Source organism: Cetorhinus maximus, chromosome 11 (genome assembly GCF_964194155.1).
Source record: "Cetorhinus maximus chromosome 11, sCetMax3.hap1.1, whole genome shotgun sequence".
In the NCBI taxonomy this organism is placed as follows: domain Eukaryota; kingdom Metazoa; phylum Chordata; class Chondrichthyes; order Lamniformes; family Cetorhinidae; genus Cetorhinus; species Cetorhinus maximus.
This window is the reverse complement of record NC_135889.1, coordinates 40,245,889-40,259,607: the sequence shown is the minus strand read 5'-3', so window position 1 is coordinate 40,259,607 and position 13,719 is coordinate 40,245,889. Positions and strand designations below refer to the sequence as shown.

The following is a 13,719-nucleotide window of genomic DNA, read 5'->3' as shown; positions in this document are numbered from 1 at the left end:
CAACAAAATTGATTAATCAGAAATGTGGGGTTGAAAAATAGAAGTGAGTAATTTCCTAAAATCCTAATTGTTTCACATTTGAGGCAAACATTTTAAGAAAATTTTCACCAGCAACACTTCTGCCAAATACAAAGTGAGGTTTGAGCACTGAACTCACGAGTAAACTTCAAGCTGTAATGAAGTGCACCAAAATCATTATTTAAGAATTAAGCTGACAGAGTAGAGCAACACCACGGCCAATCCAGTGTTTAGAAGGCTGGTCAGTAGGGATACGCATAGCAATCACAAAGTTAGTGGAATGTCCAGTTGTGGATAATGTACCCCTTCTCTCGCTGGTCTTGTAAACTGGAGCAATGTAAGCAGGCTGTGGAGAAATTTCTGACTTTTTACAAGGCTTTAGCCACATCTGTCAAAGGGAAGCAAAAAGAACATAAATTATAATATTTATTGAATGCTAGTGTTATTGTTGATGAAATCATTTTCAGTAACAAGATGTCTTATGGCCCCACCCATGTCAGCTCTATTAATTTTAACAAAACCTGGCTCATTGCTTATGATCAAATTCAACATTGTGTTTGAAAAGGGGAATAATAGATCAAGATAAGGCTGATTTAAATGGGATGAAATAGAGACTGTCCATGTTAAACTATGCAATTTTGTTAATGGACAAATTGACAGATCAATGGAGATGTTCAATAATAACATAATGTGACACACTACCAGTTTATACCCCTTACTTGCATCTCATTGTTAACCCTAAAGAAATTACGGAATGTGGGGCTAAGGAGTTGGGTTATAATCAGCCATTGCCTCATTGAATGGCCAAACAAGCTTGAGGGGCTAAATCAGTGCTTCCGAAACTTTTTCCCACGGTAACCCCCACCCCCCCAGTTGAGGTTTGAGAATTGCCATAACCCCAGAGTGAGAGTCAGGTGGGGGTTAGACCTGTGACAAGCAGGGGCACAATTGGGGGTTGTGGGGGGGAGGAGAGGTGGGGAAGAACTGTGAGAACAAGGCTGGGGGGTGGGGCTGATGGTTAAACTGATGGATTTTTAAAAACAAAATCACCTTCATTTTCACTGGCCTTTTTGGAGCAAGAATCAGCTCTCTGTATTGGAAACACACCCAGTATTGAAAAAACCACTGGGATTTAAAGGGGCTTTGCAGCTGTTGGCACTCTGTCTCCACTCCACAGCAGCCATAGCTGCCTTGGTGCTTGCAACTCCAAATTCCCGACTGGGGGGTCTCGACCCACAGTTTGGGAAACCCTGAACTAAATGGTCTATTCCTGTTCCTATGTGATTCAACAACCTTGTCACGCAGGGATGGTTAATCTAACATAATTCATTTGTAACTTATTGAGATGTGGGGAATCAGTACTAAAGAAAGAAATCCTGGTGGTCTTGAATTGCTCCTGAACGTAAATACAGGCTATGGCTCCCTTGACGCCAGCTTCTAGATTCCTACCTCTTCTAAGCATGAAGTATCAGGTTAGTGTTGAATTTAGTTGAACTCGGCAATAGGTAGCAAGAGAACCAAGGTGTCAGCTGTGGCTCCGTTCATAGCACCCTCGCCTTTGAATCAGAGGGTTGTGGGTTCATGTCCCACTCCCGGAAACCAAGAACTGTGATTGTACTCGAAAGAGTTGCAATCTGTGACTGTTGATAACTCGAAAGAGTTTCCTGCTCTTTGCTCTCCGAGGTACTATTCAACCTAGAATACCTCCCACCCCATGTATTTCAAAATATGTTCGTGTGAAACAAACCATCCACACCTTGTGTAAAACTGCTTAAGTCTTCCATTTTTTAAAAAAGTTTTGCATAATTTTGTTAACCTATTGATAATATTATTACACAATAAATGTAAAATGTGTTTCAATTCATTCTAACCTCTCGTGTGAAATGATGCATTTTGGAAGAAAAATGAGGATGCGTAATGTAAGTTAAATTATGAGGGGCATGGACAGGGTGGATAGGGAGCAGCTGTTCCCCTTATTTGAAGGATCAGTCACAAGGGGGCATAAGTTCAAGGTGAGGGGCAGGAGGTTTAGGGGGGATATGAGGAAAAACTTTTTTACCCAGAGGGTAGTGACGGTCTGGAATGCACTGCCTGGGAGGGTGGTGGAGGGGGGTTGCCTCACAGCCTTTAAAAAGTACCTGGATGAGCACTTGGCACGTCATAACATTCAAGGCTATGGGCCAAGTGCTGGTAAATGGGATTAGGTAGGTAGGTGTTTCTCACGTGTCGGTGCAGACTCGATGGGCTGAAGGGCCTCTTCTGCACTGTGTGATTCTGTGAAATGTTCAATGTTAGAGGGTGCAGGAACGGAGGGACCTGGGGTTTAGATGCACATATCCTTGAAGGTGGTAGGACAAGTTGATAAAGCTGTTTTAAAATACACATATGGGATCCTTGGTTTTATAAAGAGGCATAAAGTACCAGAGCAAAAAAAATGGTAAACCTTATAAATCACTGGTCAGGCCTCAACTAGAGTATTGTGTTCATTTCTAGCCACCACACTTTAGGAAGAATGGCAAGGCAATGAAGAGGGTATAAAGGATATTTACCAGAATTGTACCAGGGATGAGAGAATTCAGTTATGAGGAGAAACTAGGATTATACTCCTTAGAGCAGAAACCAGGTAACGAGAGATTTAATAAGTGTTCAAAAATTGGGAGGTTTTGACAGGGAAGATCAGGAGAAACTTTTCATTGGCAGAGTCAATAACCAGGGTACACAGGTTTAAGGTAACTGGCAAAAATCCAGGGTAAGGGAATTATTTTTTAAATGCAGTGAATTATTATGAATTATAAAGCTACCTGAAAAGGTTTTGATATCGGATAAAATAGTAATGGAGTTGGATATAGACTTTTGAGAAATTTGCAGGGCTGGGGGAAAAGGGAAAGGGAGTTGAACTAATTGAATAGCCCTTTCAAAGAACCTGAAACAGTCTGCTGTATGATTTTAACCCCTCACATAAACTGACTCAATAAGAAAGCAAAAATAAATCTAAGAAGGTGTAAGCAAACAAAATATTTGAAATCTTACAAAGGACTGATTTACAGTTAAAATATCAAAGGTGTAAGGACAATAGAAAGGCAAGATAGTAAGAACCCAAAGAAATAGTTTACCTATATATGTAGAAAGTAAAGAACAGGTATTATTTCTAAGGGCCTAAGTAGGGTAGAAGTATAGAGAATCATAAAATGGCAGTGGTTTTCAATATTCTTATATTTTGTACAATGAAATCTCAAATTTTTTCAGAACAACAAATATATACTTTTATTAATAAAACCGATGCTACTTACAACAGGCATTGTATCATAGAGGATTTTGGGATATGATTCCGCCAGTTTTTTAAGATTCCTATCCCACCGTGCTCCATCTATAAAGAGGCCTTGTACATAGACACCTATATATAAAATATGAATATTAGTTAAAATGGAGTTAACAGTTTCCTCTCCTTAGTCCCTGTCCCTTTCCCCTTTTAATCTGCAGTCATGACCCCTCTCCTTAAAAAAAAATCCTTGCAAACTCCAACCTCCCCTTTCTCTCCAAAGTTCTTGAATGGGTTGTACCACCCAAATCCCATTTTCCCTGCAACTCCCTATTTGAATCCCTTCAATCAGATTTCTGCTGCTAGCCCAGTACTGAAAAGGCCCTTACCAAACTCACAAATGGCATCCTAGGCGAGTGTGACCATTACAAACTATCCTTCGACAATCTTTTATCTTTCATCTCTCAGAAGGTTGACCACACCATCTTCCTCCGGTGCCTCTCCCTCTGTTGTCCAACTATACTTATGTGGATCCGTTCTTAATTATCCAGTTATACCCGGAGAATCACCTGAAATGGCTTCTCTTCCCAATTCTTTACCATTGGGGGGGATTTTATGGAGCTCGCAAGAGCAGGAAATGTGGCTTCGTTAGGCAGGATTTGAAATCTCGATTTTGCAATGGCAGGTTGAGATGCAGAGATAAAGTTAGCACCCTATTGGCGGCATGTCCAGCTTCACGCTGCCCTCTGGTGGGTTCGTACCTGTATTATACCTTCATGCCATGAATACTCATCGGCATAAAATTTTTAAAAATTACGTCCCACCTTCAAGGTAAACTCAGCGGTGCACAAAAATCTTGTGACACCCGGTTCACATTTGTTTAAAGGTGATGTGCTTTGTGCAGTTGTGTGTAAGATGAGTGGTTGTACTTGAACTCTATGGCACAAGGGAGGGGAGCAGGAGAATGGCAGCTTGCATAGAGGCTGAAGACCAGCAAGGGTGAATCAGTGAACAGGGGAGGGGGGTTGGGCAGTATTGAGTGGGGTCAGGGGCATGTAGGAGATGAAGTAGCAAGGAGCTGGCATCCTAGGAACAGTGCTGGTAGTGGTAGGAACAGTCAATCATGGTAAGAAAATGAGGGCCCCAAAGGGCAGTGTCAGTATTGTCCATATGTATGTCCATCTCAGGGTGTTGGCTGGCCAAGTCCTTACAGGGCTTTGAGTTCACATTTCAGTTATCCCTGCTGACTGTGATCTCGGATAATGTATTTTACAATGCATAGAAGGGAGAGCCAGCTAAGCCTACAAGTTCAGCCACATATCACATAGTGGCAAGTACAACACTGGGCACTACCATGAGCATTCAATAAAGAGTGATCTCAAAAACACAACAATGTTTCTTCCACAATAAAGGAAATGTTCCTAACTCCCTTCTAAGCATTAATGTGTGCCAACCATGAGGCATGCCAGTACATTTAGCTCTCTGATTAAGCTAGTCTCAACAAATAATCATGGCCTGAATCTTCCGGTCGGCGTGCAGGGGCGGGCCCCGCTCACTGGCACGTAAAATGATGCGCGGTGACATCGGGTGTGCGTCCTGACGTCACTGTGCATCATTCCGATCCTCAGTTCAGTGGGCGTGCAGCAGGGTCGGCTGCGCGCCCGCCGAACTGTCAAAGGCCTATTAAGGCCATTAATAGCTAATTAAACTGCTTCTCAGGGCTGCCCATCCAACATTAAGGTTGGTGGGCAGGCGAAGAGCCCAGGCTGACTTCGCATTTCTCATGGAACCTCATCCATGGGCGGGATGAGGTTTCATGAAGGCTTTATATCTTTAATTAAAAATTTTAATAAAATTCATAGACATGTCCCAGCTCATGTGACACTATCACATGAGGGGATATGTCCGATTAATTTTTTCAATTCTTTTCAGGTTTTCACAATGAAATAAATCTTCCTGAGGCAGCTCCATGCCTCGGAGATTTCTGCACAGGCCCTGACTCTCCCTCACCACCCTGCCTGCACAGGGAGCACTCAGCGCTTCCGGGTGGGCGTCACACTGGGCGTGCCTTAATTGGCCCGCCCACATAAAATGCTGGCGGGCAGGGCAGCGATCAGCTGCGCGCCTGCCCACACCTGCTCCCGCCCAGCCTGCCCGACGGGGAGAAAATTCCCCCCCGTGATTCACAGATGAATAAAGTGAAACCAATGGCATTTAAATTTGAAAAAACACCCATGCTACTTTTGTGCTCTCTTATGTTCTCTTGTGCCTTATGTTCATGGCAATGGAATTGGACAGGAAGGTTTTCGCCGTTATGTAGAGCCTCCCTCTTTGACCAGGAATCTCTTCTATAGCCCACCCATAACTGCAGTGTTTTCAGCTAATGGAAGGGTTCACCAATGAAAAGCAAAACTGCCACACTTAGCTCTCGTGCACACTGCCAGCACTTTGAATTTTTATTATAATTGTGCGGAATAAAGGAAAATGCAAGAAAGCAGAAGTGACGCCCACTTCCGGTTCTGCCAACAGGAGCACGCCATTGACAAAATTCCCCCCTCCATTATCTCTGGAGTCTACTCATCTACTTGCTGCCTTTGGGCTACATCATTGAAAAACGTAATGCCAGGTCCCACATGTACACTGATGTCACCCAGCTCAACCACTGGTGTCCTGTAGGATCACTGTTGGGACCATTAACCTTTACTTATTTTTTTTAATGACCTCAGCACAAGTGTTTGAGGCATGATCTACAAATTTGCAGATGATACTAAGATCTGTACGAGAGTTAGGATTGTAAACAATGCTTGTTTGCTTCAGGCGGATCTTAATGTGTTGCAAATTGGCTCATGACTGGCAAGTGATGTTAAACTTGAATAAGTGTAATGTTATGCATATGGACAGGACAAACACTCAACATTCATGCACCTTTTAGGGAAAGGCATTAAAGGTGGAGGAAGAAAGAGATCCCTGCATCCTAATACATCAATTTCTAAAGGTACATAAGCAAATGCCATGAACTGATACTAAAGCAACATGTTTGAGACTAAACCTGACCTAATCCAGCAAACTTGATGTCATATTTGAACCCGAGATCAGCTATTGACTGCATAGCTGTGCCATCACCAAGACCACCGATTTCCACCTCCATAACATCACCCAATTCCAACCTTGCCACAGATCATCTGCTGCTGAAACCTTCATTTACACCTTTGTTACCTCTAGACTTGACTATCCCAACGTAGCCCAGGCTGGCTGCCCACATTCTACCCTCCAAAAACTTGAGGTCATCCAAAATTCTGATGCCTGTGTCCTTACTCACAACAAACCCCATTCACCCATCACCTCTGTTGTGTTTTTATAATGATATAAAGGCACCAATCGCTCATAAGGGATTTTGTAAACACATTGTGGGTTCATTTATTGAGACTAGACACATGGTATCATTTATACAGAGGCATAAAGCTTGATGATATCAGAGCTGCAGAGCTGTCTGTATGTCCTCTGTTGAAAGCAAAAGTGAAACCAAACTGGATCACATGACACACTTCCTTTCTAGTGATATCATTAAATGCATATTACAACATTTCCCTTTATTTTTAAAGATATTTTCCCTCCTTCCAAAGAAGTATAACTATTTACAACACATGTTCATGTTTAGTTACTATTACCTAAGTGTATAGAACAGGTGAATCTATAAGTCTCTAAAGAGTAAAGGTAAACTGCTGGCACATTCAGATCTTGTAATGGTAACCTTGTCTGGAGGTGTCTTTTCTCATAGTTATCTATGGGATTGTCATTCTTGGATGTTGTTCCTGGTTTCATTTGGGATTTTGTCCTCAATGTAATAGGACTGCATGGCGGTTGTGGAGCTGGAATGGATCTGATTTGTCCTCAGTTAGGTCTCAGCATTGTGCTTTTGTATGTAATGACATCTTGGACCTTGGTTCTGAACAAATCTTTGTCAGCTGCTTGTCATGTACCTTCTATGGGATCCTGGATGCAAACTTGTTGTCCCAACTCTAACCTTGTGCGTCTTTAAAAATGACTCCCTGAGAGATGTCTAGCTCATCCAGGTAAGGTCAAAATGGTCTCAAGTGTTCATGGACATGCTGAATCGAATCAGGTCATCCTACAATGATGGTTTTCCACAGCTTCTGTAGTGTGGAGTCTTTTGCCATTTCTTCTTGTAGCTGCCAGCCTTTGCATCGGCAAATTGTACCAAATATGAATCAGATTGCGTTCTCAAGCAAGTGGAGTATTGCAGCTCCCTTGAAACTGCCAATTTTGTCAAAACATTCTGGAAATTTTGATGTTAGATTGTGAACTGAGGAGACAGGAGTACTTTCTGAGGTTGATCTGCCATATGATGCATGACTAATTCCATGGATTATGACTAGTGCGAGATCACAGCATGCTGGTAGACCTGCAATCACTGGGCCTTTAGTCTCTACAATGCAGAACATCTATGGCACCCAGGAGGATTGATTGTATTTGAACTCCAGGATTATGAATCCTGTGCATAGAATTAGTGGACAGTTGTAGTTGAAAGCTGCGCAATAGTAGGTTTCGCCACGGCCTTCTATGTCTGTGGACACATGTCTTTTAGAATTCGCAGTTGTAATATGTTGACACTTGCCCCCATGTCAATCTTGACCAATAACAAGTAGTTACTAACTTTCTTACAACAGATGATTTTAATCTTGGCAAACACTTCAGATGGTGTGACAGCATCTATGGTTTCCACAAGATTGACGGTGCGAAACCAGTGTTCACTGCTCATCGTCTCATCGTGCATATCTTCGTCATTTTCTGATTTTCAATCATCTCATGTATACATTTCTGACAGAATACTGGATGGTTATTCTTATTGCTTGAAGGTATCCATTGTGTATGGTCTGTTTGGATCAGGGCAGGGATCTTTGTAGCTGCATCAGCCTTTGCTCTAGTGCACTGTCGCTGCCAATGGCCCTTTCTGCCACATGCCTTTCAGAATTGCTGGAAAGCGGGCATTTCCTTGGTGCATGCAGAAGGTACACCTTCCACATTTCTGGCTAGGTTTAGGTATTTTAGTAAGTGCGTCAACAATTGGGGCTGTATTTAGGACCTATAAGCTTTGTTGACCTGCAGGGATCATTTCATACTTACATCCATCCTTGAATGCTATACATTCTGGGCTTGTCTAGCAGATCCTTCTGGAATGCTTCCATGGGAGTAGATGCGATCATCAACTCAACAATACTGTCTTCTAGCTCGACATTTGAATAATCATAGTTTGTACTCTTTCCTCTGCATCTGCTGACAAAGTGGTCTATGGATTCTGAAGGCTGTGGTCGAAATGACATGAACTCTAGTCGATGAATACGGAAGTTTAACTTGATATTGAAATGGTCTTCCAATGTAGTCCATATCTTTCGGGGATCCTTTGGCTCTTCTGTTGTTAAACCTGACATATTCAGCCTGTGCAGACCTTCATTTCCAATTGCTAGGCAAATTTTTATGGCTTGCTTGTCTGGTTCAGACACACCCGAATCAAGAAACAGCCCACAAGCCACTAGTCTCCTTAATGGATGAGAAGGAGTTAGCAAAGATGCCTCCCAGAATCCAGAGGTTTCACCTGTGCCTCATGAGGGTTGCCTACGAAATGATATGCATCCAAGCTAAAAACCAGACAAAAGCAGACTCATTTTCAAGGGCCACAGTGGGCCTCCCAACAAAGCAGGATGTCAATCTCATCGAACAACTGAAAGCATACTCACAATTGACAAGGAGACAACTGCCAGTGACCACAATAAATTCCAACAGATCTGCCAGGACCAATTGCACAAGGAGAAGTGTGCCCACATCTGCAGATACTGGCAACAAAGGTAGCCTCAGCAGAGACCAAACAGGAGGACCATGAAAACCTGGTTCAAATAACAAAAACACTTCATGATTATAGATGACCTCCTGGTCTAGGATGGGTGGCTGGTCATCCCAGTCTCCCTGTGGCCAGAGATCCTTCAAAAAATACTGTAGGGTCATCTGAGCATCACCAAGTGCATGGCACAGGTCCAAACCACTATATGGTGGCCAGGCATTTCCAAGGCAATTGAAGACACCTTTGCAAATTACCAGTGCATTGCACAGGCAGCACCAAAGAGATCCCCTCATCCCCACACAATTCCCTACCAGGCCACAGGTGAGGCTGGGCATTGACCTGTTCGTCTTCAACAGCAAATCATTCCTTACGAGTCAATCAAGAGTCAATGACTACGAAGTCTTCATTAAGACCTACGGAATGGAATCCAACACCCTACAACAGTGTCCCCTCCCATGCCAACATACCCAGCACTGAGAATCACTCAGAACCAGCTCCTATGGACAGTTTGTATGAAGTTTGTATGCTCAGCCTGAAGCAACTGCTCTACTTGGAACTCGGTCATGGCAGGAGACTCCCAGAAAGACAAAGGAAACTATTTCAAGATGTCCTTTAAACATCCCTGAAAAAGTCAGATTTTCCCGCTGACTCATGGGAGTCCCTGGCTTGCGAGCAATGAAAATGGGGAAGGTTCATTCGGGAATAAGACACCTAACACATTGAGAGACTTAATTGGAAATATGCAGAGGCAATGTCAAGGCATCAGAGAGTGCAGACAAATCTCTTAACAATTCAACTACCTGACCCTCCAAGCACCACCTCAAAAGTGGCACAGTCCGCAGATTGCGTTTTGGGCTTAGTTGCCATCTCCAACCCCATAGGGCCACAGTGGAAGCAAATCTTCCTCGGTCCTGGGGGGACTGCCTAAGAAGAAGATGATTTGTTGCTTCCTGACTGTTCAAATTAATGGATGGAGAACTGTAGTACTCAACCAGCACTCCCTGTGAGAAATTAGGAAATTATTCCTCACATCTTCATGCAGAGAGTCATAAACATGTGGAATAACCTATGCAGCGAAGCAGTAGAATTGTTCTTTTGTTTAATAGGTTAATAAAAAATTTTTGATAAAATATCAAGGTATGAAGTCTGTGGCCATTGAGACTTGACAAATGGGAGTCTGCAATTCTATAAAGTCCTATGTTCCTAAGGAAACTGGGAGGTTTGGATTAGGAGGGGAAGAAGTTAGTTTCAGTATGTCTAGTGATGCATCACGGGTAACCTCAGTCTCCTGCAGCTTGTTTGATTGCCTTAGGAAGTTGAAGATGAATTTTTCTGTTTTTCTTGAAACTGACCACAAGTTTTCCTCTTTTTTTTATTTCCACCAGAGTTAACATAACAAGGGATTGAGGAGGATGTCACATGAGGTTTCACCATTGAAGTGGATAGGGTGTGGACTGGTGGGCCTTTTTCATCTTTCTTTTTGCACATCCATAATATACCATGAAAAGGCAGTAAGCATTTAAATCTGCTCTCAGTGAAAGAAAAACTAGGGAAGAGGAAACCTCAAACATGTTTCTAAAATCACAAAAGGAATTAGTTATGTGGATGTGAAGAAGATATGAGTATCTCGGGAAAGATATTAGGAATATAATTATAAGAAAAGAAAATTGGAACTTAAGGAGTAACTAATTTAAATTTTCACGATATCAACTTCTCGATTAGACTACAGTCTACTGCAGTGTGTGAGGATGCCCGGTGAAGGAAACGCACAGTAAGTATTCAAACATTTTTGATTCAACAAGGTATAGAGGGTTACTGGCTTGGTGACAATATAAGGAAATGCAAGCTTTAATTTTGCGGTATTTTCTTTGAAATATTTCCCAATTAAAAAAAGACCTCACATTCGTCTACAAGAGTAACTTGCATTGACAGGAAAAAGGGTGCCGATCTATGAGAGATAGAAGTGATGGACTGGTGACTCAGAGGGAGGGACTATGTTTATGGCAAATTAGAGTTTATTCAGGATGATAAGTCAGAAAAGAGGGTGCTTAAATAATCAAGTCTAGAAATCATAAACACATGGATAAATGTTTCAATACTAGAAGAACTAAATTAGGAGAGGAGGTGGCTGGAGCTACACAGATAAAAATAGGTGGAAACTCAGGGAATCTGCAACTAACTAAAGTCAAAGTGTCTTCCAATGTAATACTGTATATTTGTATAAATATTCACACCACACACCAGCTTTCTGAAATAAAACTGTCAGTAAAATTGCTGCTGTTTGCACTTTCCTTTTTATGCATGTGTTTTAGTTTTTGACTTTCACAAAACACAAGGTGAATGTGCTTCATTCTCCTGTCACCCATAGTGAAGTCTGCAAGCAACAATTCAACACCACACCTTTATATGCCACCTTTATTCAGTTAATAGATATTTGGCTATTTCTTGATTTATTTTGCCCGCTGGTTTTATTCCCCTGCTGCGCAATTATCTTAAAGTTTCCTGCTATGTCTCCCTTTTCCCTTCAATTTCTTTTCCATTAATATTTTTTATTCTACAGTGACATTTAAGGCTGATAGCAACACAACTATCAGCACAGTTAACATTTTTTATGTGCTGTCCTCAAAAGGTAAATACTTTGTTTGTTATAATGAGATGTTGACTAACGAACATTCTATAACATGATGGAAAAACATTTACACTTATAAAATGTATTTTGTTATTTTGTATCTAATTAGTTGCAGTTTCCCTAAGTTAGTCTAAAATAAGCAACAACATTTCCACCTGCATAATATTTCCACCTATTTCTACCTGTGTAATTTTGGACACTTCCACCGCTAATTGAGCCTTTTTGGCTCCGAAACCCTTATCCATGCTTTTCTATCCATTATTCCAAAACCATCTTGTCTGGTTTATCATGCCCCATGATTACAAAGCTTTTCTTTTGATATATGGCAACTTGACTTGCCATAAGCAGAGGCCTTGAATAAAAACATAAGAACATAAAAACACGAGCAGGAGTATATGATGTAGCCCCTTGAATCTGCTCTGCCATTCAATACCATTCATAGCTGATATTTGACCTAAACTCCACTTTCCCACTACTCCTCATATCCCTTGTTTCTGATAGACTAGAAATCTGTCTATCTTAGCCTAAAATAGATTTAATGATGGTGCATCCACAACCATCTGGGGTAAAGAATTCCAAATATTCACAGCCTTCTGAGTGAAGAAATTTCTTATCCCAATCCTGAACGATTAGTCCCTTATCCTGAGAGTCTGCCCCCATGTTCTAGATTCCCCAGCGCGAGGAAACAACCTTTCAGTATCTGTCAAGCCCCTTCAGATTCTTGTATGTTTCAATGAGATCATCTGTTATTCTTCTAAACTCCAGAGACTATTGGCCTAATTCAGTCAGCCCCTCATCATCGGTCAACCCTCAAATCCCTGGAACCAATCTGGTGAACCTTCGCTGTACCACCTCCAAGGCAAGTATATCCTTCCTTAGATATGGCAAACAAAACTGCACACAGTACTCCAGGTAGGATCACCCCAAAGACCTATATAATTGTAGCAAGACTTCCTTATTCTTGTACTCCAATCCCCTTGCGACGAAGGCACAAAAGCTATTTGCTTTCCTAATCATTTACTGTACTTGCATGCTAACTTCATGTGTTCTTTGTATGAGTACACTCGAGACTCTCTGAAAATCAACATTTAAAAGTTTCATGCCTTTTAAAAATATTCTGCTTTTCCATTCGTATTACCAAAGTAAATAACCTCACACTTCACCACATTATACTCCATCTGCCACTTTGTTTCCCACTCACAACCAGTCTATATCACTTTGCAGCCTCTTTGTGTGCTCCTCACAGTTTGCATTACCACCCAGCTTTGAACTGTCAGCAAACCTGTATGCATTACTCTTGGTGTCTTCATCCAAGCACAGAATTTTGCCCTTGTCGGGTGGGCACGGTGGGCGAGCCCGGGAGTGGCCAAAAAACCAACTGCCGCCCGCGATCGGGCCCCAACCATGATTTCACGTTGGCTAGCCAATTAACGGCCAGCCAGCGTAAAACACGCACTGCAACGCTAGCGCTGCCAGGGTGGGGGCGGGAGGAGCGCGAGTGTTGAAGTTCACACATGCGCGCAATAAAAGCTGCCTGAGGCACAGAGCTGCCTCAGGGAGCTGAAGATTTTTATCAATAAAAATAAAGATTTTTAAAGTAATGAAAACATGTCCCCTTATGTGACTCTGTCGCATGAGCAGGAGCATGTTAAATATGAGTGTATAAAGTTTTCTTTTTAATCACTGGTCGAAACCTCATCCCATCCGTGGATGAGGTTTCGCCAAAAATGCAAAGGCCGCTTAACCTTTTGCCACCTGCCCACTGAACGGTTGGATGGGCAGCGAAAAATTCCAATCAATTAGCTGATTAAGGGCCCTAATAGGCTGCTTAATTGTCGGCAGACACGCTGTCAACTCCTGTGCATGCCGACCAACCAAAATATCATGCGAGTGCGCGATGACGCAGGACACTCGCCCGACATCATCGCGTGTCATTTTACGCTCAAGCCTGTCAGG

General features: G+C 42.2%; 1 protein-coding gene across 1 annotated transcript in view; it reads right to left on the bottom strand.

The window, feature by feature from the left end:
- Positions 1-13: 13 nt before the first annotated feature.
- The window catches only part of dnah7 (dynein, axonemal, heavy chain 7), a 614,695-nt gene continuing 600,989 nt past the window's right edge, over positions 14-13,719 (bottom strand). Inside the window, exons 63-64 of the mRNA XM_078551851.1 lie at positions 3,309-3,412; positions 14-406 (exon numbers count right to left, since the gene is read on the bottom strand). Of these exons, the coding sequence (XP_078407977.1) occupies positions 200-406; positions 3,309-3,412 (311 nt within the window). The 3' untranslated portion in view covers positions 14-199. The remainder of the gene's footprint in view (positions 407-3,308; positions 3,413-13,719) is intronic.